We start from the raw sequence: 26,921 nt of genomic DNA, 5'->3' as shown, positions 1-26,921 counted from the left end.
AAAGGGTTAGTTTACCCAAAAATGAAAATTCTGTCATTAATTACTTACCCTCATGCCGTTCGACACCCGTAAGACCTTTATTCATTTTCGGAACACAAATTAAGATGGTTCGGCCATCCAGGAAATGCACACTTTAGCCCCATTTTGAGCACTTCGCCAAGACCTAAAGCACGATCAATATAGAATTCAACAGCTTGGATACGGCGCGTCTTCCTCTGCTTGTAAACAAAGCTCCTCGTTTCCGGGTCATGTGTCAGAACGCCGGCTCTACATCATATTCTCGCACATGCGTCGATTTTTTTATTGCGCACAAAAACTATTCTCGTCGCTTCATAAAATTATTGTAACTTACTTTACTTTGTAACAACATCTTTAGTACCTTTTATGGGTCTTGTGAGTGCAAGTTACATTGCTGCCAATGGAGGCCTTTCTGAGCCATCGGATTTCAACAAAAATATCTTCATTTGTGTTCCGAAGATGAACAAAGATCTTATGCTGCGTTCACACCGAACGTGAATAGAGCGGCTGGCGCGAGTGATTTCCATGTTAAGTCAATGGAAAGGCGCGAATTGCTCGAGATGCGCGTTTTGCGCGAGTGGTGCTTTTTGTGCATTCACGCGTTTGAAGCAAATTTGCGTCTGACGCCCGAGTTGAAAAATCGGAACTTTGGCGTCAATTCGAGCCGCGTTAACCAATCAGGAGCCTGCTCGCTGCGGTCACGTGGTAAAATGATGTGATGAGAAACCCTGCATAATTTAAAAATACTACTATTGTGTCACGAAATGTAGTTAAGACTTTTTCCGGTGAGAATGTAGTGGTTTAAAGCTCAAGTCTGTGGTTTATTTATAAAGAGAGCGCCTATTTAAAACAATATTATCTTGTGTTTTTGGAGTTGTGAGATCCAGTGGATCTCAGTGGGCGCTCAGCGCTCATTAACCCCGGCGAGAGCAGCCTTTCCTCGGCTAGTCCTTCTGACGTTTGCCACTGGCTCTGATGTCCTGTAGTGGTTCGTCTTGTGTGGATCTAACGGCCGATCTTTGGTGTCATGAATCTATCATTTGTTGTCTGCCGAATCGTTTTGACTGAGGGCAAAGAGAAGTTTCATAACTTTATTTTTTAAGGATATTTAAATATACATGTAGTGAAGATAATGTAGGAGTTGCCTGGACCACATTTGTGTGGCTATTAATGTTTAATATATATTTTTAATGAAAATGAAAAGAGGCAGAGTGGTGTTTTATGACATATTATATATACTATTTCGCTTGAAACGCTCGATTTATACGCGTGTCCAATTCACTATGGACGCCCGAATGGATTCAAAATGTTCAAGCGTCCAACTAGACGCGATTTTGATGCTCTATTCGCGGTTGGTGTGAACGCAGCATTACGGGTGTCGAACGACATGAGGGTAAGTATTTAATGACAGAATTTTCATTTTTGGGTGAACTAAACCTTTAAGAATCCCGCTGGAAAAAGTAGGTCATCCGGGTACTTTTGCCTACTCTTTTATGAGTACTGTGAATTCTGACATACTTCTTTTGTCACTGTTTTTCACCTACTATATAGGAGGGAAGTATGTGATTTCGGATGCAGCCAAGCGGTGCGAGGATGATATCAAAACCTGGAAGTCTATTTCGCACTGGTTTCCTCAAGATTATCCTATGGGGGTTTTCAATTCATGAGTAAAATTAGGTCTGTGGTAAACCACTTTATGATACTTGGATGTTTTGCTCTACACATTACACTCACCAAATTTTGAACGTATGTTTGTAATAAGTTACAAGAACGTTTGGGGTGTACATTGTGGAATAAAACGTCCAATTATTGTCAAGTTATGTTTACCACAGACCTTATTTTACTCATTAATCATTAATTTACTCAAAATTAGCCCATGATTTACTCACCCTCAAGTCATCCTAAGTGTATATGACATTCTTCTTTCAGACCAATACAATCGGAGTTATATTAAAAATGTCCTGGCTCTTCCAAGCTTTATAATGGCAGTGAATGGAGGTCGAGATTTTGAAGCCCAAAACGCACTCGTCCATCAATCATAAAAATACTCCACGCGGCTTTAGGAGGATAATAAAGGACTTCTGAGGCGAAGCGATGGGATTTTGTAAAAAAAATATCCATATTTAAAACTTTATAAACGAAAATAACTAGCTTCTGGCAGACGCCCTACACAAGTCTACTTACTCCAAAAGAGTAACCCTTGAAGGATGGAGTAGCATAAGCTTTGACGCCTTTCACGGTTCAAACAAATAGGGTCTGGGCAACAAACTCAAGCCCCTCTTCTCTTCTATCGAAATTCTCTTTAAATATTCTCGTTTTAGACTTCTAATTTGTGACTGTTTTTTTGTTTCGCTCTATCCTCTGCGCTTTGCATTCGTCAATAAGTCAGGTCAGGGGTCACTCTTTTGCTGTAAATTGATGCGTACGGGTTACACAAACGCATCACTTCGCTTCAGAAGGCCTTTATTAACCCCCTGGAGTCATATGGATTACTTTTATGATGGATAGATGCACTTTTTTGGGCTTCTCAAATCTCAACCTCCATTCACTCCCATTATAAAGCTATGAATGTCATATACACCAAGGATGGCTTGAGGGTGAGTAAATAATGGGGTAATTTTCATTTTTGGGTGAACTATCCCTTTAAGTAAGTGAGATAAACTCGAGAACCGAATCAGTATGATTCATGGATGAGGTTTTGTGAACTGAATCATCTGAAACTCAAAGAACCGACTCAAGACTTCTTAAAATGTTTAATTCTTTCCTTCTTTGTTCAACGACACACGGATTGGAACGACATGGGGGCAAGTAAATAAGACAATATTCATTATTCCTTTAAACCAAAAAATATCACTTTTTAAATGAAGTTAACTAGCAAGGAGGTGCAGAATGCGGAGAGCGAAAGAAAGAAGGAGAGACGGATGAGGAGGGTGGAGGGGTGAAGTGAGAGATTGTGGGTATCGTGGGACTACTTCAGTAACAATAACAGCATGTTTGTGTGTGCCTGTGTGTGAGAGCGAGAGAGAGAGAGAGAGCGAGGGAGTGTGAGTGGGGGGTGTTTTCGCTTGCAAAAGTGATGAAATAACATCTCCTCTCTACAACACAGCTGGTGCTGCCATGCAGACAGTCATGCTACCTGACCTCGCCGACATTCTCTCTGTCACTGTCTTTCTCAGGAACTCACCTTCACCACAATATACCGTAAAACAATATATGTGTTACGTGGACGTACAGTACAGCTTTGCCGTTTCCTGTTTATTGTCTCGGAAAGTCTTTCAAAGGGCCTTTGGAATGTCAGGGTGTTGGATACGCTCCTATCATTTCACCCTGGGCCAATTGTTAGCATTTCTAGCGAATGTTTGTCTCTGGTCATCGGACGACCCGTACGCGCAAGATCTTTGTTGCTTCCATAAGGGATTGTATGATTACATATAGCGGCGACTTTTTTTAATATTTTCCTCTTTTTGTCTGATTCTTTCATCCTTTTCTCCTCGTTCCCCTCCCCCCCTTTTTTTTGCAGATTAGAATTCATTAGCAATCAAAGAGCCTCCAGAGAGCTCCAGCTCTTAATTACCCACTCATTTGCATTTTTGCATATTAATGACTGCAGAGTTTTGGTGGGGATTTTTGCCGCAGTGGTTTAAAGGTACCTCGCTTCTCAGTCTCCAGGGGCCGAGAGATGTCCAGAGGCGAGGCTTTGGGGCGGCGGTGCGCCACTGAAAGCATTTTGTGTGTGGAACGGGGTTGGGGGGCACCGGCGATACGGGGATGTGAGGTTCAGGGGTTAAAGGTCAAGGTCCCTAATTAACATATGAAAGGGGGGGTTGCGTTGAGTGGCACCAAATTATTGACATATGGAATAGTTACCGACAAATCCGTACTTGAAAAGAAACTAGTATGATACAATTACCTTTTTTTCCCCCCATTTAAATTGTGCATTGTGGATGGGATATTTAAATGTACCTGACCAAAGATTTCAACCAATCTAAGTGTGATTTTAATGTCATTTGACTCGGTAATAATAGGCTGTCAATGAGACCGATTAAGACATATTTTTCTCTTTGAAATATACCTCCTGGAGTTCATTGTTGGGAAATCTGCAGGGGTTTTATCTAGTCCTGTCATAGCGTGAAATCTCTCTCTCACTGACTCGCACACACACTGCAAGAGAGAAAAAAAGAGAGAATACAGAGAGTGGGCCTGCAGATATCTAAAAAAAAAAAAAAAAAAACTTGACTGGCTGCTTCAGGGTTTTCTTTGATCCCGGTGACCCTGTTTCCAACTCAATCTGTTCGGACAGAAAAAACACCCCTGAGTGAGAAAAACAATGTAACCCCTTCGCCTGCTCTGTTCTGCTTAATTATTAATCACCCCTCAATTCTCTGTTTTCATCCTGTTTCTGTTATGTCTGGGACATTTGGAGGAGGAGGACACTACCCACAGCCTCAAATAAGCGAACATTTATTCACACATTTTACGTACATAAGCCCTTATCATTCCCCCAATACTGGTATTAGTCATATTGGACATCCTGAAGTTAATCTTTCATTTCTCTCATTTAATCACATGATGTTTGAAAGTGAGACAAACCATGTAATACCCCAAAAAACATCACATAAACCACCGCGAATACTTACTGATGGTTTTCCTGACACAAATTCACTTTTGTTGAAGATTAAGTCATTATGGAACTGGCTTTTGTTAAATGGGAAAAGGACACAATCTGAAATGGCAAGTGACAAAGAAAAGCATACACAATGATTACCAATTTAAAAGTAGCCTAATACGACGAAAACAATGTTTCATTTCAGTTAGGCAAAAGAAAACAGAATTTGAGAAACATCTAAAATATTTATTAATAAATTGGTGAATAGCACCCAGTGACATGACAAAAATATCCACTCAAACCAGTGCAGTGAAATGACTGAAAATGTAACTCATTTTTAATTGTGGATATTGTCATAAAATAATAATTTCATGTTTAAGAATTGTAATATCTTATTTATCCAAAATATGGTGGGACGTGGAAATGCTGTATAACAGGAATCACCCAGCCTGAAAGAAAAGCCACAGTTCATAGCCTAATTAGATTAATTTATAGTTAATTATTTATAATAAATAACTATAGATTAAAATAAATGATATTTGAGACAACCTCATTGTAAATGACACTCACTGTACACAAAGAACAATGCAGATCGTTTGGATATATAACCCCATCACGTGATATCTTGATGAGTTTGTAGCGGTAGAACAGTTAAGGTATAGCGACATCTTGTGGTGATTCAATGAACTACATTAATGTGATTTTTTTTTTTAAAGAAGGGGAAAAAGCGCCTTTACTTTGTGCCCGCGGCCCATTGACCTAAAGGAAGGTACACAATAGATTTATTGCAATGGCGAAAATGTATGTGCTGGATATAAGCTTCTTGATGTCACATGTAAGTGCTTATTTTCAAATTAAACCCCACATTACAAGTAGTACTGATAATCTAAAAAGTCTGATAATCTATTAAAGTCCTAAAAAGTCAAAAAATTATCGTTGTTTTCACGAATTCATGTCGTCGACTCATACCTCTGCCTATTCTCATAATTGGCGCGAACTGACCGTTAATTAACCTACAGTAGCATGTTCGCTAATTCAGGTATTAATTTTGGTAAACATGCTAGGCCATTCAAATGACTAAAATTAGCAAAAATATTTAATAGCCATTACACAAATCATGTTGGAGACAATCTTAAACTGGTGTATTTTGGCGATATCATGTAGCTGGTCTGTGCTAATAATTAAGTAGTTATTAGCTGGTTTACCAGCTACCATCTTCTAAAAAGTAGCCTGACATCACATTAATTCACATGATTTACTCACCCCCAAGCCATCCTAGGTGTATATGACTTTCTTTCTGATAAACACAGGTTTATATTAATAAATATCCTGACCTGATGCTTCCACGCTTTATAATGGCAGTGAACGGTTCTCACAAGTTTGACGTTCAAAAAAAGTGCATCCATCCCTCATAAACATACTCCACACTGCTCCGGGAGGTTAGTAAAGGGCTTCTGAAGCGAAGCGATTAATTTTTGTAAGAAAAACATTTGTATTTAAAACTTTATAAAGTAATCTAGCTTCCACAAGATGTATTCAACTAACGAAGAAAGTGTAACTGACGCGACGTATGACATTGGACGTTGCTTAAGCGTTTTGAGCTGTGAGAGGTGTTACACTATAAAGCAAAATATCTAGCTTACAAGACCGCCTTATGTATTCAACTTATGAAGAAAGTGTAACTGCTTTGTATGACATTGGACGAAGAGTAAGTGTTTTGAACTGCGAGATGCGTTACACTATGAAGCAAAATATCTAGCTTCCACCAGACCGCCTTCCGTATTCAACTTACGAAGAAAGTGTAACGCCTCTTGCAGTTCAAAACGCTTACTCTACGTCCAATGTCATACGAAGCAGTTACGTTTTCTTCGTTAGTTGAATACATAAGGCAGTCTTGTAGAAGCTAGATATTTTACTTTATTAAGTTTTAAATAGGGATATTTTCTTACAAAAACCCATCGATTTGCTTCAGAAGCCCTTTATTAACCCCCTGGAGCAGTGTGGAGTACGTTTATGAGGGATGGATGCACTTTTTTGAGCTTTAAACTCATGGGCCGGTTCACTGCCATTATACAGCTTGGAAGAGCCAGTATATTATTAATATAAATCTGATTGTGTTCATCAGAAAGAAGAAAGTCATATACACCTAGGATGGCTTGAGGGTGAGTAAATCATGGGGTAATTTTCATTTTAAAGTGAACTAATCCTTTAAGCTAGTTGGATTAGCTCATACGTTGCTGGACCAAGATGGTCTACCAGATAATGCCAACTTTAAACCAGCTACCAGCTTACATGGCTATGATTTGGCAGTAGCCACACAGTATTCAATATAGCAGCAGGTTTGCAAGTCTTATATATTTCTTTTGTACAACAATTCTATAAACAATTTACCAGTTTCTTTGCTGTGTGAAAAAAATAGGTCTGGAAAATGTGTTAAAAAAAAAAAAAAAAAACTTTTTACCCTGCATAAACGGAAAACTTTAGTTTTTGTGTAATGCTGCCTCCACGCTGATAGGTGTCAGTATAAGGATCAAGCGCACCTTTGCATCTGTAAACACGTTCTAGATAAAAGGAAAAAGATAAGTACAATGTTGTTTACTCTGAAAGTACAAACACGTTACATTCCCTGGTGGAAAAATAACCCATCTTCAACTTAAGTTGATCTGTTGGCTGGTTTTAGAGGGGTTTTCAGCATCTTAAACCAGGCAAGACCAGCAGGTTAAGAAGATTTTTTTCCCCCCAGCAGGATTAAAACAGCTTTCTTTTCATTTCATTCATATTAATAGATACAGACATGCCTGTATTACACACTTGTAATTTTGGAAATCATAGCATACAAAGACAGGGAGATCGTAAACATTCTGTTTTTAATAGAAATGTCTCATTTCTTAAACGTCAGACATTTTTGGATATATTTTGTAAAAATAAAACAAAACTAAAAAGAAAAAAAAAATAGAATAAAATGAAAAAAGGAAAACAACATGGAATTGTTTGATTTAGACGATGTAGATTTAGTGGTCTCATATACAATACAAATTCTTTTCATCGCCAAAAGTGCAAATTCTCCCAAAATTCTCCTGTACATCTCAATAGCTTCAACACACACTGACAGACAATGGAAAGGAACAGGACTTGTATTAACAAAAAAACAAAAAAAAAAGGGTTTCTGCTGTCCAAGCCTGAGACACTGGGAATTTTCTGCCGCCCCAAAGTCAACATAAGTGTTAAAAAAGTGCCCCCGAAGCATGAAAATGGATTATTGTTTTCTGTGCAGAGCTTGCGTCTGTTCAGCGATTACCCACATGATGAATTACGCGTACAGATTTGATACTGTGAAACGTACAAGAGATGTTAGCTTGGAATATAGTATACGAGTCCCTTATAAACTCTTAAACTTTATGCAAAAACATTGTGGAAAATATATTTTACCATCTAACAACATAGAAGGAATGCAATTAGAAATATCACATGTTGTCCATATGCAGGAAAGTTTATGTATAATGTATAAGTATAATGGTCCAAACCTGACTGCCTTGGACAGGATGGATTGCAAGTTGAGTATTTGCAGCCTTTTAGTGGACATTATCGGGGATAGTTACGCCCCAACAATTCCAATAACCTACATCTATTATCTCATAAATTCTGTATTTCTCTATGAAGCATCTAGCAGAACAATGGAAACCCAGGAAGAAATGTCCTTTAAGCAAAATGTAAAGTCCGTTGTGATGAGAGTTTATAGGTGCAAAACTGTTAGAAAGAAAACACGTACAACAACTTGAACATATGCCATTCTTTGTGTATCTCCAGAGATGTGTGTGTGGTACGGGGCGGCAGTTCAAATGGACTTCAACCCAAATATATCGCATGTTCAAGTTTCTTTTCTTTTCATGTAGTTTTTGCATTAAATAAATCATTACATCCACAATGAGATTAAAAAAAAAAAAAAACGCATCAACAAGATGGAAAAAAAACAACAACAATAACAACAACAGTAATAATCAAAGGAGACAGCACACAATATTCTGGATGGCCTTTCGCAAAGTGCTTTTTTGTTACAATCACAGAACTGCTATCAGCTTGATGGCTTTGTGAAGCCCAACGCGCTCTTTTCCCTGCACATGGGTAGAGGAACAGAGAAACAAACTTTTAAGACTTAAGAAACCACCTCTTTTCCATCTACCTACATCAGTTCGTTCTAACTATTAAGAGTGTTATGGAATGCATCCTTGACTTGAAGACCTCAGATTCGATGTCTCCATCCCATAATTCACTGCTGTCGAATGTTCAAAAAATCTTTTTGCCTTTGTTTTTCTACACTAGAAAAGAACGTAGTTGTTAGGCAAAACACGAATGAGGGTGTTGTGGTCACATGGGTAGTTGGCTTTTCAATATAATCTTCAAAACTCATAATATATATATATATTCGGTCGGTGTACTCTCAGTACAATAAAGCTTTGATTACACAGAAGGCAAAATTTGAGCTTAAACCGAACAACAAACATGGACATGGACTGCTGTATTTATTTAACCTGAGAAGCATAGACAATGGCCCATAATCCCAAAATCCCCCCCCGCCTCCCACCACAACCTCTGACATCTGCTCTCCAGAACATCTCCTTGATCAGTGAAACATAACCAGCTGAGGCAGTCAAAGACGTAGATGGCTATAAATTCCTTAGGTACACAGAATGGCACAGCAATACCTGACAAGGCTCTCCAAAGCCCCCTTATAAGACACAGTTCCCCTGCCCAACCTGCACAAAAATGCCCTACCCAAACTGTGCAAACTAGTACCCACCGCCCATGAGCCGCTCATTGTGCAACACGCCCTCTGGGCATCAAACAGCAGTGGATCAGGTGAGAACAACTGTGCAAATCTAGCCATACATTATGTCGTCCTCAGCTAGTTGTGCTTTGACCCAGCCAGAACATCTAAAATTGTAATAAGATTATCCTCCATGATTATTACGGTTATCACTGTCATTGTAATCTTTAATGCTTTTCTGACATCCCGTCCAATAAATTAAACCGATAAAAGACACAAAATAGATAAAGATTTTGGATATTACATACATGGTGCTTCTGAAGTCATGGAAATGTTTGTTTTTGAGACACTTTCTCGCTGTAGTGTCTGTCAGTGGAGTCACAATTGGGGCAGAAGCAATAAACAGCGCTAAACGGAAGTAAAGATGACAATCTCCTCACTGCAATCAGCTTTTCCCCAGAAGACAATTTGAACTAGTTCTATTTACAAGTTGAGGTGTATTGGACAATCTCTGGACAAACAACCTTTTGGTTCGTAGAAATGTCCGCAAAAAACATTGACGTCAACCGACAAGTATTCAAGAATCGTTTAGGAAGCTAGAATGGAAGCCATCTTTTGAAGAATCCTCCCAATCTTCTTTTAAGTTAAGGCACATTCTTTCCGCAATCCTTCTCCACTTGTCAAGCTTCAAGACTCTGCCCCTGACTCCTTTTGGACCCTCTGAACAAGGCTTACGCCCCCCTCCTCCAGATCAAGCCAACGAGTCTGCGTGAACTCACAAAGACCTCTAATAACTCCACCAAACTGCTACGTAGACACAGATGCTTAGGGTTTGATCCTGTTAACCATTGGAAATAAGCCATTCCATGAATACTGTGTCTCAAGCTGCTTATTTCTGTTGGAGTTGCTTTGGACTCTTGACCTACAGTCGTCTAGGAAATGGTTTTGTTTTACGCACGTTTATGGCCAAGAGATCGTCATCCTAGTCTTTCCCTACTTTGGTTTTCAAAGAGTTAATTGCAAACATAGGGAAGTGGAGATTAAACAGACTCTGTGTTCACAGAAACTCGAAGGCCTTGCCTTTTGCCGGCTCCCCAGTCCTCCTCCTCCAAGGACATGAGTGACTTTTAGTGCAAAAACTCTCTCTCAGCTAAAGCACCATTTCCAGTGCTATCAGGCTTTGTACCTCCCTTCCCCTCCCACCCACCTAACCATCCATTTAACCCTAAACCCCACAAACACAGCTAACATTATCTTCGCTAGAAATACAAACAAGCCGCAACACATTTTACAATAAAAAAAATAAAAAAAAAGCATAGCAAGTTTTAAACTCTCACACTCAATAATCACAGAAAAAACATAGACAGAAAGGGAACTCAAGTAGGCTTTTCCCACAACATTTCCACTCCAACTTTTGCAACGAGGGAGGATCAATTTGGGTGGTGCATAGGTACAACGAAAATCCCGCTACTGTGAACTTCATAGGGAGGATCACAAGCAATGAGTGAAACAGTTGATAAGAGATGGTCTAGGTCAATGTGTTACCACATAAACCCTTACAGGCATGTGATGTATTATTAACCGAGTGTTTTGGGGTGTGAAAACACAGGCTCACGCACTGGAATTTCCAGAAGGATTAATTCTGCCGTGGCGTCCAGTCACACAAAAACGTACAGTAGTGTGATGCTTAGGGTGTGGCCTTCAACAACAAATTTTAAGTGAACGCGTCACTTGACCGGCGTAATATTGCAATGCATTGACAGAAACTAGACTGTTTAAATGGAGTATGTAGTTATAGATCGTTGTCATAAATCCCTGCAGATGCTGCCACATCTTTATTCTCTTCTGTATTAAGACAAAATAGAGAACTTTTTAATTAACTTCAAGTGCAATTAATCTCATATATATATATATATATTTTCTGTTAACGTCATATCAATCAAAAATTTCAACACAAAATCACCCTGTCCTTTCTCTCGAGTGACTGTGCACTTTTTTGGCAGCTTGGTGTCAAGACCTAAACAAAAGCAACATACATACAAGCCAAAATAATAATTACCATTATAATAAAAAAAAAGCCAAGTATCCCCACTTAGATGGGCCTTTTTTGTTTTTTAGCACAGTTGCTCTTTTGTTTGAAAGTACCCGTTTCTTTTGACTAAAAAGTGCCCTTCTCTGTAACAAAGTGCATTCAAATCTTGCTTTCTTATTAAGGTGCAAAAGGCCGATAAACAGGGTACAGCATTACAGAAGGAATGATATCCTCTAATTCACACCAGATCAAAACTGTGTATACAATGCGATCCACTTGAAAGATTTAGAAAGGATCGCAAACTGCGTTTAGGATGCATGTGCCTGGAAAGTTTCTTTCAAATCTGCCACTTCATCAAAAGGCAAGTCTTGCGCTCATACATGCCTTATTTAAACGAGAGGCCTAACTCAACCAAAGCACCCACTCTGCTGGATTTTGGGGGGAGCCCGTCTTGACGTGCCCACAAAGTGCCTGTTGTCGCTCCAGGCCCCTCTCAATGAGTCATCCTGCTCTGATGTGGCCATAGGACGGTGCTGCACCCGCTCTCACCAACGCAAGCAAGCACACATTACTTTATAACAAAGGTCTCAGTTTTAGGACACTTTCTTTCCAAACTTCGGCAGATCATTTGCACTGCGAGAAAGGCTTAATCGATCTCACTTTTTAACTACGTACATTGCATTAACTGTTCAAATTGTAAAAACTGGACCCTCCCTCTTACACGGCTACAGCTGTGTGCTTATTTGGACTTAATTTATTGCTCACCTTATCACTCGTTTTTTCTCTGTGGTCCCTTGGGCAAAGAAATTGAATAAGCACTTTGTATCTCCCCAACCCAAACTGCCTCCTTAAATAGATTTCTCTATCTCTGTTGGATATCTTTAGTAAAGCTGTGCAAATGCATAAAAAAGGTGCTCGACTCTTTCTCTCCTCCCGTCGCTGAAACAAACGAACAAATAAAAGATTCCCTGCTTAAGTTGTCCACTATCCATTTGCATAACAGTGGCGCCCTCACTCATCGGTTGCGTACAGTTTCACTCTCCTGCAGAAAGACTCAAAATGAAGCACGTTTATCACAAATCATACTTTGGGCGGAAACTTCTGGGTTCCATTAAGTGCAGCTTAGGAAAAAAAAATGGGTTTCTCAATTATAATGCTCTACAACATCAAACAGCATACCCCCCCACCCCACCCCCTGCAAACTTAACGCAGTGAGAAACCTGGAGTGAAGCTTAAGATGCAACCCTATCTATCTGCAATATATCTCTTGTAAAGGGTCTCATAAGATTACAACCTAATATATACACACGTATACAAATGTAAAGTGTCAAGTACCCAAAATAGTCAACTCAAAAGGTCAAAAAGAAAAAATGACAAAATATTAAGACAATCCCAAAAATAAGAAAGAATATAATGCAAGTAAGACTGCCAATAAGGAAAAGCAGGCCTGTGAGAGGTAAGATTTAACATGATTGTGCCCAGTGGCGATCAGATGAAGGTAGTGCTTTAGAAACACAGGACCTCATCCCTTGTCTTACGCTCTCTCCCTGCCAGAAACAAATTAATGAGATCTCCCCATGTGTATTCGACTCGAAACGGTAACCTGTTAAACCATGAAAAGATAAACTATCAAAAACAAACATATTTTATAGCGAAAGTAACACTTTAAATCAAACCCCTGTCCGATTCTTTCTGGAACATTAGAAAAAAGGTGCTGCATCAGAATATTGCATATATTGCAATCTGAGACAATATAATTTTTTATAGTGTATGTACATGTCGCTCATTGCATTAGAAAGAGAGATCTATTGGTTGCCTTGATCACATCTTAGAGCATTCATAGCTAACCTGTTGAAGCAGCAGTCAGCCCGGTGTTTGACACCTTACTTTTTAAGACAAGGCCCTGTAGATGCAACCCAGAGATGAGGAACTTGTTTAAACTGCATAGTATCTTTTTCTCGTACGCATATGGCTATGCCATTATGTTACAAAAAACACCAACAAAAAGACCCAGAAAGATGGCGACAGCACGGGTGAGTGATTTGAAGTGCTCTTCCAACAGACCAGTAACGTGGTGGTTAAGTCTCTATGCGGAATGCGGAAGCTAAAAAAGGAGGAAAAAAGAAACCAGAAGATTAGATTTGCGTGACACCCTGATTTGTTTTGTTTTTTTTATAAAGAGGACCATGTAGTTTGAAGTGTCTTATTTTTTTCGTTTCATTCTTCCTCTCATTTTTGAGTAAAGCCCTCTCTGACAAAGTCTGACTCATGTAGTCGCAGAGTCCCTTTGCCCCGAGGTCAAATCTTCACTACCTTCCCCATCGGCAACCGGGCTGTGCGTGTGACTACCGTGATTTTCCTCCATGACTGATGTTCCTGTGCCCCTGTCCGGATGCCGTCGACCTCTCTCGATGTCTGCCTCGGGGCCATGAAGTTCCAAAGGACCTTCCAGGAGCTCGGAATCTCGTATGCGTGGCTTGCGGCCTCGTCGGGAAGGGATGCCGTTGCAGCCGTCCTTCTTGAGATGACGGTGGAGGTGGTCTGAGCGCACAAAGGTTTTAAAACAGCTGGAGCACTGGTAGGGGCGCAAGCCTGTATGCACACGCATGTGATTCTTCAGGTCGTAGTTGTGGGCAAAGGCGGCGCCACACTGAGTACACAGGTAAGGCTTCTCTCCCGTATGCTTGCGCATGTGAACCTTTAGCTTGTCCTGCCTGGAAAAGACCATAGAAAAACTTCAAATGAGCCACTACCCATGGGTTTGTGTGAATTAAGCAAATTAACAAATGACAGACTCACCAGCAATTTAAGGTTAGGATATTAACAAAACAATACCATGATATAGAATACATGATAACTTAATACACTATTAATTCCTTAAAATGCCCACTCCCACATTACTTGATGTTCCATAATGGGGTGAGTCACTAACTGCAATCTGATGTTACGAGACACACCGGTAAGTAGTGCTGGGCGGTAAACCGGTTCATCCGGTAAACAGGGTTAAATTTCGCGACCGATATGAATTTTTCAAATACTGCCATACAGCTTCTGTATCTATCAAGTGGCCATGAAGAGCGGCGAGTGCCATGTAGAGTGTATTGACAGCAGAACTCTATTAATGCATATCCTTCTTACACTAATGGTAATAATTTTAGAACACAACAATTAAAATTGCCGTACAATGTATTAGATATCGATACGGACTAGTGTCTGAGCGCCGCGGTTTCGCCTAACTTTACACACACTGAAGCAAGCGTGACACTCCTGATGATTTCAGCGTCTGGTGTCTCACTATATGAGGACACATGAACTTCATCTCTATAGAAGTGCAACATTTCACCTTTTAATTTGATAAAACTATCGACATTTGTCGTATCATACACAGGAAATAAAGGGTCTTTACGACAACTAATCAAGATATTCGTTCAGTAAAACACGGAATAAATATATTACTAATGTACATTAGTATACTTTGATTAATAAGTAAGTAAATAAATAAATAATACAGTTTGTTAAAACATAAACAAACTCAAATGTCTTCATTCCAACCCGGCAAAATAAGCTATAGTAAAAGGTATAGTGGAAAAAAAACGTGATATACCGTGAAACTGCCAATAAAAGAAAAAAGAAAACGTGATACAGATTTTTGGTCAAACCGTCCAGCACTACCGGTAAGGTTAGCCACACAGATCATTGGAAAAGACAAACAGGCACACATATATTACACACTACATATAAACAAACAGCTAAGGGGGTTCACATCAAAGACAACTTATATCCTCAAAAGGAGTCTGACCTCCTTATCTTCACTTTCAAGAGTAAAGTCAAGTTTATTTATCATTCTTTTGTGCTGAAGGCAGCCAAGGTCAAATGAGGAAAAGAGCCATAAAGCTCACAGCTTTATCGCCATAATTTCTTTTTAGGCCAATGAGGCACTGAAGGGCTCAATGTTCAGTTCAGTCATAGTGGGCCCTGAGTTTCCCAAAAGAGCCATTTCAAAATGGTGAATGTGTTATAAGAGCACAATTGCTTCAAAATCTAAAATCTTCAAAAGGAAGCTGAGGTTAACTGAGGAGAGCTTTTAGTTTATGGGGGGAAAAAAACCAACGTACGATCGAAAAGGTGTGCTGGGTTGAGGAACAGGTTTGGAAGAATGTGGTTTAACCTTTAATGTCTTCCCACAATTGTCCTCCAACCATTTTAAAGCACCATAAAACTACATAAAATACAACATTATGTTGGATATTTAATTTTTTTAAAAAAAATATTAATCCAAGCAAAACTAATTTTTCATGTTGGTCATCTCATAAAAATGTCTGACTTTTGACACCACCTGGTCCGAATTGCTAAAAAGTAGGCTCTTTTCAACAAGAGACCGTCAAAGTGTATTGTTCTGCACTAATAAGGAAGCTATGGTGTGGTGTCAAATGCAAAGCCTTCTGTTGGAAGACTCTGCTCTCAGCTTACCCCTCTGTCCCTTCCCCTAAGCTTGTGACCAGGGCAGAGTACAGCTAAACAAACTAGGGTGGTTGACCCGTCCAGAACACTGGAGGCTTACCGAACACACAAATGTGCTCCTGCGCTTCCATGGACAGACACACACCCAAATATGTAAACACAGACATGTGCACACGTTGATGCCTGCTTGTGTATTTAAGCATGTTTGACTGCATCTGGAGATTCTCTCACTCATAATTTCTCACCTTTCCTCCACTTTCACCAAAATATGGATAATATATACATAAATGCTTGTGAGGAAACGTGTGTTCTCACACATACACACAGTGTAACAGAGTGGGGCACAGACAGATGAATTATTTAAAAGATAGGATTGATTTATTGCAGTGTGAGTGAAGCGCACTCTTAACCCTGATAAAACGAGATTAAGATTACAGTACCCCTTCCCAATAGGTGGTGTATTTAGGTGGCATACTTAGATCCATCCCTACGCAAATAGGGTACTGGATATTTTTGGTGCAGTGTCTATTTCCAATGCGTGTCTCCTGATTAATTCATTAAGGTGATGGTTTCATGGAAGAGGTGATGCCCTTAAGTGCAGGGTAAGCCATGCTAGCAGCTTGCTAAGCAAGATTCAGTCTTGTAGCACACCGTATTTTTCATCAGCCATTTGTCTAAAAGAGGGGCTGTATATGGCAGGGGCAATAATCAACGTAACTTCCCGGGTCACAAGTTCAGCTGACTCACTGGCGTCGATAGGCCACCATGCTGTAATCCCCTTCAATATCGGCATGGAGAGTTTTATTACGGCCTCATCCCTGATAAGAGTAGACCAGGTTGTGCTACCACAACCCACTTTTATTGGACCCCCTTGTTAAAATTCCAGGACTTTGTCATGCAACCTTTCTGTCAACATAAAACAACTTTATGGCTGACTGTGTTAGTGTACTGACTACCTGACAATTTCAATTTGAAAGCACACAAGATGCTAAAGTGTACAAATACTAAACTCAATTTTCCATGAGATAAAAAAAAAACTGACAAAAATAGCTTACCTGGTAAATCGCACTTTGCAGATGGCGCATTCATAGGGCTTTTCTCCGGTGTGTGTACGGATGTGGCGTGGAAGCTTGCCTGCACCTTGGATGACCTTGGCACAGATGGGGCACTTCTGAAAGGCCTTAGAGCGCATCTTCCTCTCACCGCTGTTACCCCCTCCAGTTGCTTGGTTTCCACCTCCGTTGCCCCTCACTGACCACAGTGGTAGAAGACTTGGAGACATGGAGGGAGTGGTGGCCTCTTCGTGCGGTGCACTATTAAAGTACTTCAAGTAAAATTCCACGTCTTGCTCTTCGCCCTCTGGCCCATCCTCCTTACCCCCACTACCTGTCGTGGCCTGTTCCCTTTTCTGTTCCAAGGAGTCCATCATCTGTTGTAGCAAAGCGCTGGCAGGGCCTTGTTCGTGCTCCCGCTCACCTGTCACCTCCACCTCTCTCTCTGATTTAAGCTCTGCCTGATGGAGGTAGTAATGTCCATTCTGAGTGGGAGCATAAAAAGGCATCAGAGTCTCTGCAGCTAAAGCTCCATCCTGGCACTCCTCATCCACATTCTCGTCTTCTGGGTCACGAGGTGGCTGCGTTAGGGCCTGGGCCAGTGGGGAGTAGTAGTCAGCAAGGCTGATGGGCGTGCCATTGCTGTCAGCGCCGTTGCGTTGGCTAAAGTGCAGGTGTGCGGGAAGGTCCCTGAGCTCTGGCGTGCTGCAGCTGCTACCCCAATGCGCCCCCCTCTGGAAGAACTCCAAGTACTCACGGGCACGCAGCCGGATGCCCTGCTCTTTTCCATTCTTTCCTCGCTCCTCTTCTTCCTCGTCTTCATCTTGCTCACTGCCCGCCTGCAAAAAGAAATGGAACTACTTCATCATACAGGTACAAAACATTCATCTGTAGAGTTGCAAAAAAAAAAAACACAGGTCACCCACCGGCGGGGAGAGCACTTTGGTGTCCAGCAGGTGTGTGCAGACATCTTGGACGGGCGAGATCTCCAGCACACGGGCAGCGCTTAGGATGTCAACCACACTGTTGCGGCTGACTGTGAGTGTGGCTGTATAGGCAAAGTCCAAGAGGGCGGCCAGCGCCTCAGGCCGCACAAAGTCCAGCGCATAGACTTTCTGGCGGTCAGCAGCCAGGCCCGAGGTGAAAAGCTTGTGGAAGTAGGTGCTGCAGGAAGCCAACACGGAGCGGTGGGCAGGGAATTCTCTCTCTTGGGCAACTAGCAGTACGTCACACAGCAGCCCACTTAGCCGTTGCCGGTTGAGACTGCCCAGCAGGTCAGCACTGTGTTCTGGAAAGGGGATGCCCACTGGTCCTTCCTCTACCTCGCCTGCACCCCCACAGGCCCTCCCCTCACGTCTTCCCCGCCCACCTGCTCCCGACGACATTTTCCACCAGCCTGCCGCCGAGCCGCCAATCGCAGCCGCCACCCGTCCGTCCGTCCTGCCGTCTGTCCGTCTGCCTGTCTGAGAATTTTGAGGAACAATAACAGTTATTAATCATTACGTGACAAAGTGCCTGGCAGATATTAAAATAATTATTATGACGTTTAAATCAAGGCAAAGTATTTGACATAATTAAAAATGGACAAAATTTCAATCAAAGATCAATCATTAGAAGTTCAGCGCTCTATGACCATCCAGGGTAGGATTTCCAAGCCCTCTATGCAAACGAAGCAGAGAGGCTAATAGATAGTTGCCAAATGGTTGCTCCTATACAAAAGACCACTGGTCAAGAATATCCGAACCACAAACGGAAGCCTCAAGACATAAAAGGATATTCTGACAACAAACTGTGAATGTAAATACACAATGTGCTTGTTGAAAGACTGGTGTAGATTTTTTTTTAAATGATGAGAAGGTATCAGTTTTGCATATGATAATGAATATATATAGAACTTATAGTTCAGTCCCCCTTCTCAGTTTCTTATTATAAACTATATATAAACTTATTTATATGCTGTGTGTAATCATCGTGCAAAAATGCTGCTTTAAAGTGGTCCTTATAAGCATCAAACAATCTACTGGTTATGTCCAACATCTCTTGTGACGCAGGCAAAAAGCTGCTGTTTGACTTCAACTTGGGGTAGTTGAGAGTCTTGTGGTAGTCAGCAGTCTTGAAATGCATTTTAAAAGAGCCTTCTAGTTTACATCAATCAGTTCAGGGTGTTAACTGAATTCAAATGTAGCAGCATGTCAGAGGGTGGCAAGCCTGCTGTCGTGATGGCAGTGGGAAAGGAGAATCTGTACTGTGCTGCTTTGCTGGGGTGGGGGAGTGCATGGCACATCGTATAGGCCTGGGCACCATGTGCACTGAATTGCGTGTCAGTTGGCTTCTGTGGAAGGGGGTGGGGGCAGGGGTTTGCCGGCTAAAGGCCTGAGTGGAAAAAAACTCACTAGAGGTGGAGGAAGAGTAGGAGGACACACGCAGGGCTGCAAGGGAACAGTATTAAATAGGGAGGTTGTCAATCCGGTCTGAGCCGGTTACCCCACCCTGCACTGTGTGCCAAGTTTCAGGAAAGGCCTGTCCCCTTGATCACGTGTGGGGGGAGATTAAAATGATCGACCGCAGTACAGGCGAGGGTAGAGGGAGGGGGGCTCTGAAAGGCAACCCTCCTTGATTTGTCCATTGGAAAACACACGCTCACACGTGAAAGCCAAACAGCCTAACTACCCCCCGCCCCTCCATCTGCCAAAGTGACCCAGCAGGGGGTGAGGCCACGGGGGATTATACTCAATAAGAGCAATACATTCAAATGACATTCCTTCAGATCAAGCCCCTTGGTATGCATGCAAGACCTGCTCAACCTGGCTGCTTGCTTGCTCTCACGCTCACAAAGCTGCCTTCCTCCACACCTAGAGATCTGGCACCAAGTCAGGTCACTATTGGTGTAGCACTAGAGAGGTGGTGGGAAGGTAGAACTCAGCAGCAAATCCAACCCCCACTACCTGTCTCGCTTGCGTTATTACTGTGGGTGACATTCAGGCTCACCTTATGTGCACCGTTTTTACACGCCATCTGACTTTGGCACATACTGAAATTCAGTATCATAGTATGATGAAAATGGCATAATCTAGGGCACATATGCACTACACATTTCTATATAGCACACTTCAGTGAAGCCATTCCAATAATAGTCCCCCACTGGACCATGTCTTGACTTGTTAAAGTTAGATGGTAATGCCCATAAGCCATTGGTTTAAGTCCTTTTCTCTCTGTCTCTCCATTTACTTTTTTTTTATAGAAAAAAAATGTATACTTTTAGAAAAGATGTGCATCTGTAGGGGATGCTATTACCACCCCTACCCCCCACTTGACTAACAGGTGCATTCTATCTCATTGTTTTATTGCAGATCATTTGAATACATCAAGATAGAGGACAGGCTGGAGGTTGGGTTAGACAATAAGGGTTTCCAAGTATGGCAAATGTTCTTCATGAATTCATGAGGTAAATGTTTGAAATTAGTGCTCATTTTAAAGTTATAGCTCACCCAAAAATGAAAATTCTGTCATCATTTACCCACACCTCACATTGTTCCAAACCATGTATGACTTCCAGTTTTTAAACTGTTTTTGCCCACACCAAGAATGTCAATAGGGTGTGATGTTGTTTTGTATTCCATTGACGCTTACTGTAAGGACAAAAAAATATATATATCTTTTTGGTTTATGGTATTGTGTCCCACAGAAGAAAATCCTACAGGTTTGGAGCAATTTGAGGTGAGTCAATGATAGAATGTTTCAATTCTGGTCCCCTTAAACACTAAAATAAACCATTTAAAATCAGACAATTTAATTCACGCTGAACCTGTGCCACACCTGGCAAAACCCTCCAAATCAGAAAGAACACGAATTTAGAGAAATAGAGAAAGAGCTGTTTTGCTGACATAAGGAAGTTCTTCGAAGGGACACTCAAAACCAAAATTCATCTCTCTGTACTTCAGCTTGTGGATGATACAAGAAACTAGTTAATCAGCATCCCTGTCCCTGAATAAACCCAGGGCAAAGCTGAAAGAAAGAGGAAACAGTGCAAACAAACCTGATCCTGACACCTTCTCAGGGCTCCCAACATTCTTCATCACTTATTCATGGATATGGGTGACAGGGGCCATGCAACGTCCCCAACGTCTCATTTCCAGACCTCTTCTGCTGGCCGCACGCACAGGCCTAAACTACTTTGCAAGTCAAACCACAAGTTACTGCGAATACTCATCCCACCTCATCCCCCACCCTCCTCTAACAGCCCCTCCCAGCCAACGTGAAGAGCAGCTTTCGAAATTAGTTTTCAGAGACTGTCAAACTGTCTTAATGAGTATCTGCGTCATTTTTATACTGGGCAAGTGTAAACAAAAGCAGTTTAGAAGTTCTTGGTTACCTTTAGATAGGCATGAAAGGTACATCAGTTGCATTTTTTGTATCATACTCCAATATAACTGTGAAGCAGAATTATGTAACCAGTTGGAAATAACACCACCAACACAGTCAAATCTTTTTACAAGAATCATGAGGTAACTACAGTCAATCAAATTGTGTCGTGGTTATTTAATGTGTTTGGTGATTAAGTTCTTAGAATGCAGCTGCTGCTCTCCTCAACTAACTCTAAAACGAAGCTAATCCAGTGGAGGACACCAAACGGCAAATCTACTTGTTCATTATATGAACCGAAAACTGACACCTCAGAATGAAGCATCTTAGGCAAGCACATGCCATGCATTCCAGGAAAACACATTGACTTATGACAAACCAAAACAAGCAGTAGGGTTTCACAAAACGCTTCAGTGTCTTTCTATTAACTTTCTTTCTTCGTCAATGCAGCCTCACACCTTTCAATGTGTATTTCACGAGAGCCTAAGAATCCTTTGAAAGAATCTGTTGAGAGGATTAATGGCAAACATGTAAATTATGTACACAGCATCCCTGTGACATAAATGTACACTCAGTATGTATTTGGAAGCTTGAGTGTGTGAGATTAGCTCCTCCTGCCTCATGAGGGAGGGAAGGGGAGTCACTAGACTAGGTTGACAGGGTTCAAGGTCAAGGCAGAGAGGATATTACCGGATAATCGTAAACAGTATGGAGAGGGGTTGACTTGTTCCAAGAAGAACAGGATTTTGAGCAAGGCCCTGCAAATGAGTCACTCCTGCCAGCGTTGGTTAGGGAAGCATGATTGGTCGCGAAAAGAGCAAGGAGGAAGTGGGCGAACAACTGATAAAACTGGAGTTGTAGTGCTGGGTCGTTTCACTGGAGATATGTCAGTAGGCTGCCAAAAATCCAGACTTGTATGCACAACGCCCCCCGAAAGGTATTGGGTGAAACTGCTTGAAGCACGTGCACACAAACGTTTGAGCTAGCGCAACTCTCGGTTTTACTTTTCTTTAGTTGCTGGAAACTTCTATAGGCAGCAAATTACCTCCCTCAAAACCTGTCATGGGATCAAATTTTGGTACAGGCAAACTATGTTCTCTTCATGGTTTGAAATTAAAGGTCATTGTAGAAGTATATCAAATAGAATCCCAACTTTGAATGCAACAACATGCCTACGATTTTTCTAGACCAGCAGCAGCTTTGTTAGAAGATGAAGCCCACGTGTGAAAATGCCACGACGCCCCCTCATAGTTTGACCAAACTTTTCCAGCCCAAACTCCCTGCGTGTGTCTTTGAGCTGCCCAAAACGGCAATCTGAGGTTGGGCCAGGAAACAAGGAAAGAGCATGCAAACCAACATGCGAAACAGAAACAAAATTGACAAATGGCTGCAGCACTACACCAGCCCTTCCAGTGCCCTTGCACTGAGGCCATAGCCCGTGTCTCAAGCTCTCAGCTGCAGCGGCAGCCCGGCCGGTTGGGCGGAAGAAGACTTCCTGCGTGACTCTGGTGATGGTGTAACAGAACCCGCTCTGTTATCAGATGACCAGCTCTCCCAGACACTGCACTGCACACTCCACCACCAGTCTACCACAGCTTCCACTTCCCTCTTCTGCCGCTGCTGAGAAGGCAAAAAGACATGACAACCCACCCAGAATTTCTTTTTCAGCTCTACCTCAACAGCATATCTCTGAACAATAACACTAAGGTAAGTATGTCAAGGACTCCTCCATCTGCTGGAGGTCGGATCCACAATAGAGAACGGGGACGAGAGCATAAACTTACAGCAATTGGATTCCACATTACTGTCAAGGAAACCAAGAAGAAGGCCTCACTCATTGTGTCGACAGACTCTCAGCAGATAAGGACAAGTGGTAGAAGGCCCTTTAAAGAGCGCAAGGAGAGAATAATGAGATGAGCTCTCTGATTACCGATAGTGATGCTAGCATGCATCAGCCCATCTCCCAGCATCAGTCTTTAATTTGATCACTTCAAAAATGCTTTACAAATGTACACTGTCCCCCAAACGTAATAAAACTAAACCTTATCCAGAAATCTAATTCAAAGCGTCTTCAAAACGTTCCAGGATTACTTTAGCATGAACTATGAACTATACTTTTAGGTCAAACAGTAGTTGCTGGGAACTTCTACTGTCTTTCGGCCCTTAGTCCTGCACTGCTCAAGGACACAAAACAGATGCCCGATGTCCTCACAACAGACCACGATTTTACTTAACTTTTCTAGAGGATTGTGTAAGTTCAAATAATATTTGTATTTCATAAGCTAGTTCATACACGCAAGTGCATTATAAAACTAACCAATTCACTTTGGATGAGAGTAGCAATTGAAACTTCATGTCCACATATATATTAAAAGACATGCTGTGAAAAAGAAAATCAAAAAAGAAAATACTGCTCGATGTGAGTCTGCATGCAATTCACACATGCCTTAACTGTCATAAATGCCGACCTGAAACGACCCTGTCAGCTAATTTAACTATATGCTGACCTGTGCTAACTGGTTTATGGTGGGTAAGAATCTCTTTGCCACTTAAACAAGCAAAAGACAATAAAGAACGGCCTCACCCCAGTGAGACAAGGAGCCTTGTCTGTGCATTATTCAGGCACTGGGCGTCATCTGTGAATAAAAATACCCCTTGCGTCCTCCCTGTACCCGCACTAGTGAAAACGAGTTGAGCAAGTATGGGATGGAAATGATCTGCATACATCTTTGAATAAAAAAAAAGAGAGAGCGAGCGAAAGAGACTGCAGCTTCCTGCAACGCCTTTGAGTCCAGGACAAACATGCGGTCTACTGAATGGACAAGTCATGAGACCCTGCTAAAGACCCTTACACCAAGGGAGTAGATGTTGATGTGCATTATGGCACAGCTATAAAAAGAATGAGGGGGCAGAGAAGCCTACAAGGGATCTGCCAGGAGAAGAGGAAAAACTTTCCAAGGTTCTTAGAGATCTCAGTGAGCAGGATGTCTTTGATGTGAATTTAAGTTTATTTAAAATAGTTTCACAACCCACCAGAGATGCCAAAGTGTCAAACCCGCAGACATCAACAATTTATGTGACCAAAACTTAAACCAATCTGAATTAGCTAGAACATATTTTCTTTTGATTAAATTACGATTCGTAACGGTCAGATCAGATATAAAAAAAAAGAATCAAAACAAAGAGTTAAGTTAATAAAGTACTTGGAAAGTGAATCTCGCTGCACAGAAGCTTACCAAGTCGTACCTTAACACAGCAGGCCTCCGTTTTCCATCTCTATGCCATCTGCAAGTGGGTCAAGCGCTCTGAACTTAATCAAGCCAAGTCCCTCTCTTTCCCCTTTTAAGATTCCATTATTTCTCTTCTAGCTTGCCTTTCCCGTCTCAGACACCAGAGAGAGTGAGAGTGCATTTGGAGCTCTTACCGGCCGGCAAGAATCGTTTCCCTGTGGGTCAGCTCAGTCTCCCTCTGCCTGCCTGCCTCTGTGCCTGGGCAGGGCTGTGCTCTGGAGCAACTGCAGACAGGAAACTTCCGAGTGGCCCTAGTTACACAGGCAAGCCCTTGCCTGATCCCACACAGTCAGACACCTACTAACTCCCCCACTCTATTTTCAGCCCACTGCTCTAGCTTCACTTCCCCCTCTGTGATTGGCTTGCCTGCTTCTCAATCACCACACCTCCCCACTAGGATAGGCTACTGGCTGTTCCCTTTCCTGTATGGCCAAGGGCAATGCACTCTGGGAAGCGCAGTCCTTAAATATGACTTCACCTGCTTCTAGGCCACAGCATGAACTACAAGTCCCAAACAGTCTGCTCTTGCCACCCCCACATCTCAGAGCTTGCTTCAACGTAAGCATTCAGAGCTGAATTATACACTACCGTGTGTTGCTAGCAGGATGCCAGGTATTAAAAGTACAGACCAGCCAACAAGCGGTGCCAAGCTCTGTACGTATGAAAAAAAGACAAAGGGATCCTGACACAACTCGGTGGAACTTAAACACAATAAACCGATATCATCACACAACACCATCCAGAATATTCAGCATTCCTAACCCAATGGGAGACTTTTAAACCTAAAATATTCCATCATAGCTATAACCAGTGCAAACGTATTTCAAGGCTGAAAGATACATTCCAAACGTGTGTGCAGAGTTATCAGAGTTAGTTTCCGAATGAATGACAAGGATAAAAAAATTGGACCCTAGTGCATAACGCTGTACCTTGTCCTATGGAATTATTTTTGGTTCCTTCCTACAACCTTCTCCGCTCGTCTAACCTCCGACAAACACACCCCTTACGGGCTGCCTCTAAAACAACAACAAAAAGTTATCAACTGTGAGAATAGAAAAAAAGTTTATTAAAGCAATGCCAGTGAACTGAAGGTGTGCTAAAGCAGTTATTTTGAAGACCAAAGAACAGAGAGAAATAATTCCTCACTGGCACAGGAGCCCCCTCCTACCCCCCACACACACACACTCTCTTGCTCTCTCCTCTCGGTCCCCCTCCCTCATTCCTTCCTCCTCAGCCTTGCTCTCTTCGATCGATAGGCCCTGGGCAGACGACACGGGGGACAATCAGGGGGAAGCAAGCTCACCTGCGATGGCCGTGGCGGTGCTTGTTATGGGTTAGCTCTTCCCTCCTCTGTGGAGCTCTCTCTCTCTTAGCTGTCTCTGCTGTTTAAAGCTCTGTATGCGCTAACCAAGCACCAGCAGATCAACTCAATTCCCTTCCTGGTTTCTGGAGGGCAAAAAGGTCCCTCCCTTTCTCTCTCTCTCTCGCTCTCCCTCTCTCTTAAAGAAACAGCATTCCCCCATGCTGCTCTTCTCTGCTACTCTCTGGGGAATACAGTAAAAGGCTGTTATCATGCCATAGTGGCCACCATCACTCATGACATTAACGCAACGGTAGAGTTCACAAGGATGTCACTGGTAAAACCAGCCTGTATTTGTACAAAGTTGTTTGCCGGGGTGTTGCACATGTACTTTGGGTGAGTGTGTGCGCCAAAATAATGAGAGTTAACCGTCCTTCTTTCTCCCCTGTGTGTGTGAATGCAGTCGCACCCACCCATCCCGTTGCCTGAGGTCATGGAGTCCCACCCCAGAACAAGCCATGGCACATTCCAGGACACTCAGGGTCTGCCAGCAGTCCCCCCCCGCAACACATATACACACACCCTCCACTGTTTCAAACTAATACAGCTCAGAGTGTACCTACTCTCAAGGGGTCGTTGGATAGGAGTGACATTATTCTCTTACTGCTACACCTTTTCGACACCTCTTCTTCCATTATATTTAACAACCGAACCTTCCAAAACAATATAAACAGTAATTAATACGCAAATCAAACACCTAAACGCGTACTGCGATTCCGCACTTACCAAAATCATGCCGAGAGAAGCGATGAGTGCAGTCGACCAGCGGGACAGACATGGATTATCCTCCACCACTTAAGAGACTCGTTCGCTGGTTTACCTGCTGCTGGACTGAGTTTCTCAAAACCAGGAGGAGTAGTATATTACCTCTCGGAGAGTGACTGTACTATCGAGGACTCTCCCGTAAAACAGGGAGTGGACACAGAGGAGCGTAATTGTGTATGACACTGAGTTGCTTAAATGCTGAAGTATTAA

The 26,921-nt window shown here is 42.0% G+C and overlaps 1 protein-coding gene across 4 annotated transcripts; it reads right to left on the bottom strand.

Moving 5' to 3' along the window:
* Positions 1-12,816: 12,816 nt before the first annotated feature.
* zbtb7a (zinc finger and BTB domain containing 7a) lies at positions 12,817-26,892 on the bottom strand. Of its 4 annotated transcripts, none has more exons than XM_079807028.1 (4): positions 26,673-26,892; positions 17,861-18,397; positions 16,938-17,773; positions 12,817-14,135 (listed from the first exon to the last, which is right to left on the bottom strand). In XM_079807028.1, the coding sequence occupies exons 1-4, from the start codon at positions 26,679-26,681 to the stop codon at positions 13,688-13,690; spliced, it is 1,830 nt and encodes a 609-aa protein (XP_079663154.1). In that variant the 5' UTR covers positions 26,682-26,892; the 3' UTR covers positions 12,817-13,687. The 4 variants fall into 4 exon arrangements, with proteins under 4 accessions (XP_079663154.1, XP_079663155.1, XP_079663157.1 ...); XM_079807029.1 differs by lacking the exon at positions 26,673-26,892 and adding an exon at positions 25,890-26,034; XM_079807031.1 differs by lacking the exon at positions 26,673-26,892 and adding an exon at positions 24,543-24,897.
* Between the last annotated feature and the right edge of the window lie 29 nt (positions 26,893-26,921).

The sequence above is a fragment of the Gobio gobio genome (genome assembly GCF_949357685.1).
Source record: "Gobio gobio genome assembly, chromosome: 24".
Classification (NCBI taxonomy): Eukaryota; Metazoa; Chordata; class Actinopteri; order Cypriniformes; family Gobionidae; genus Gobio; species Gobio gobio.
The sequence above is the reverse complement of the archived record's forward strand: the minus strand, read 5'-3'. Positions and strand labels throughout refer to the sequence as shown.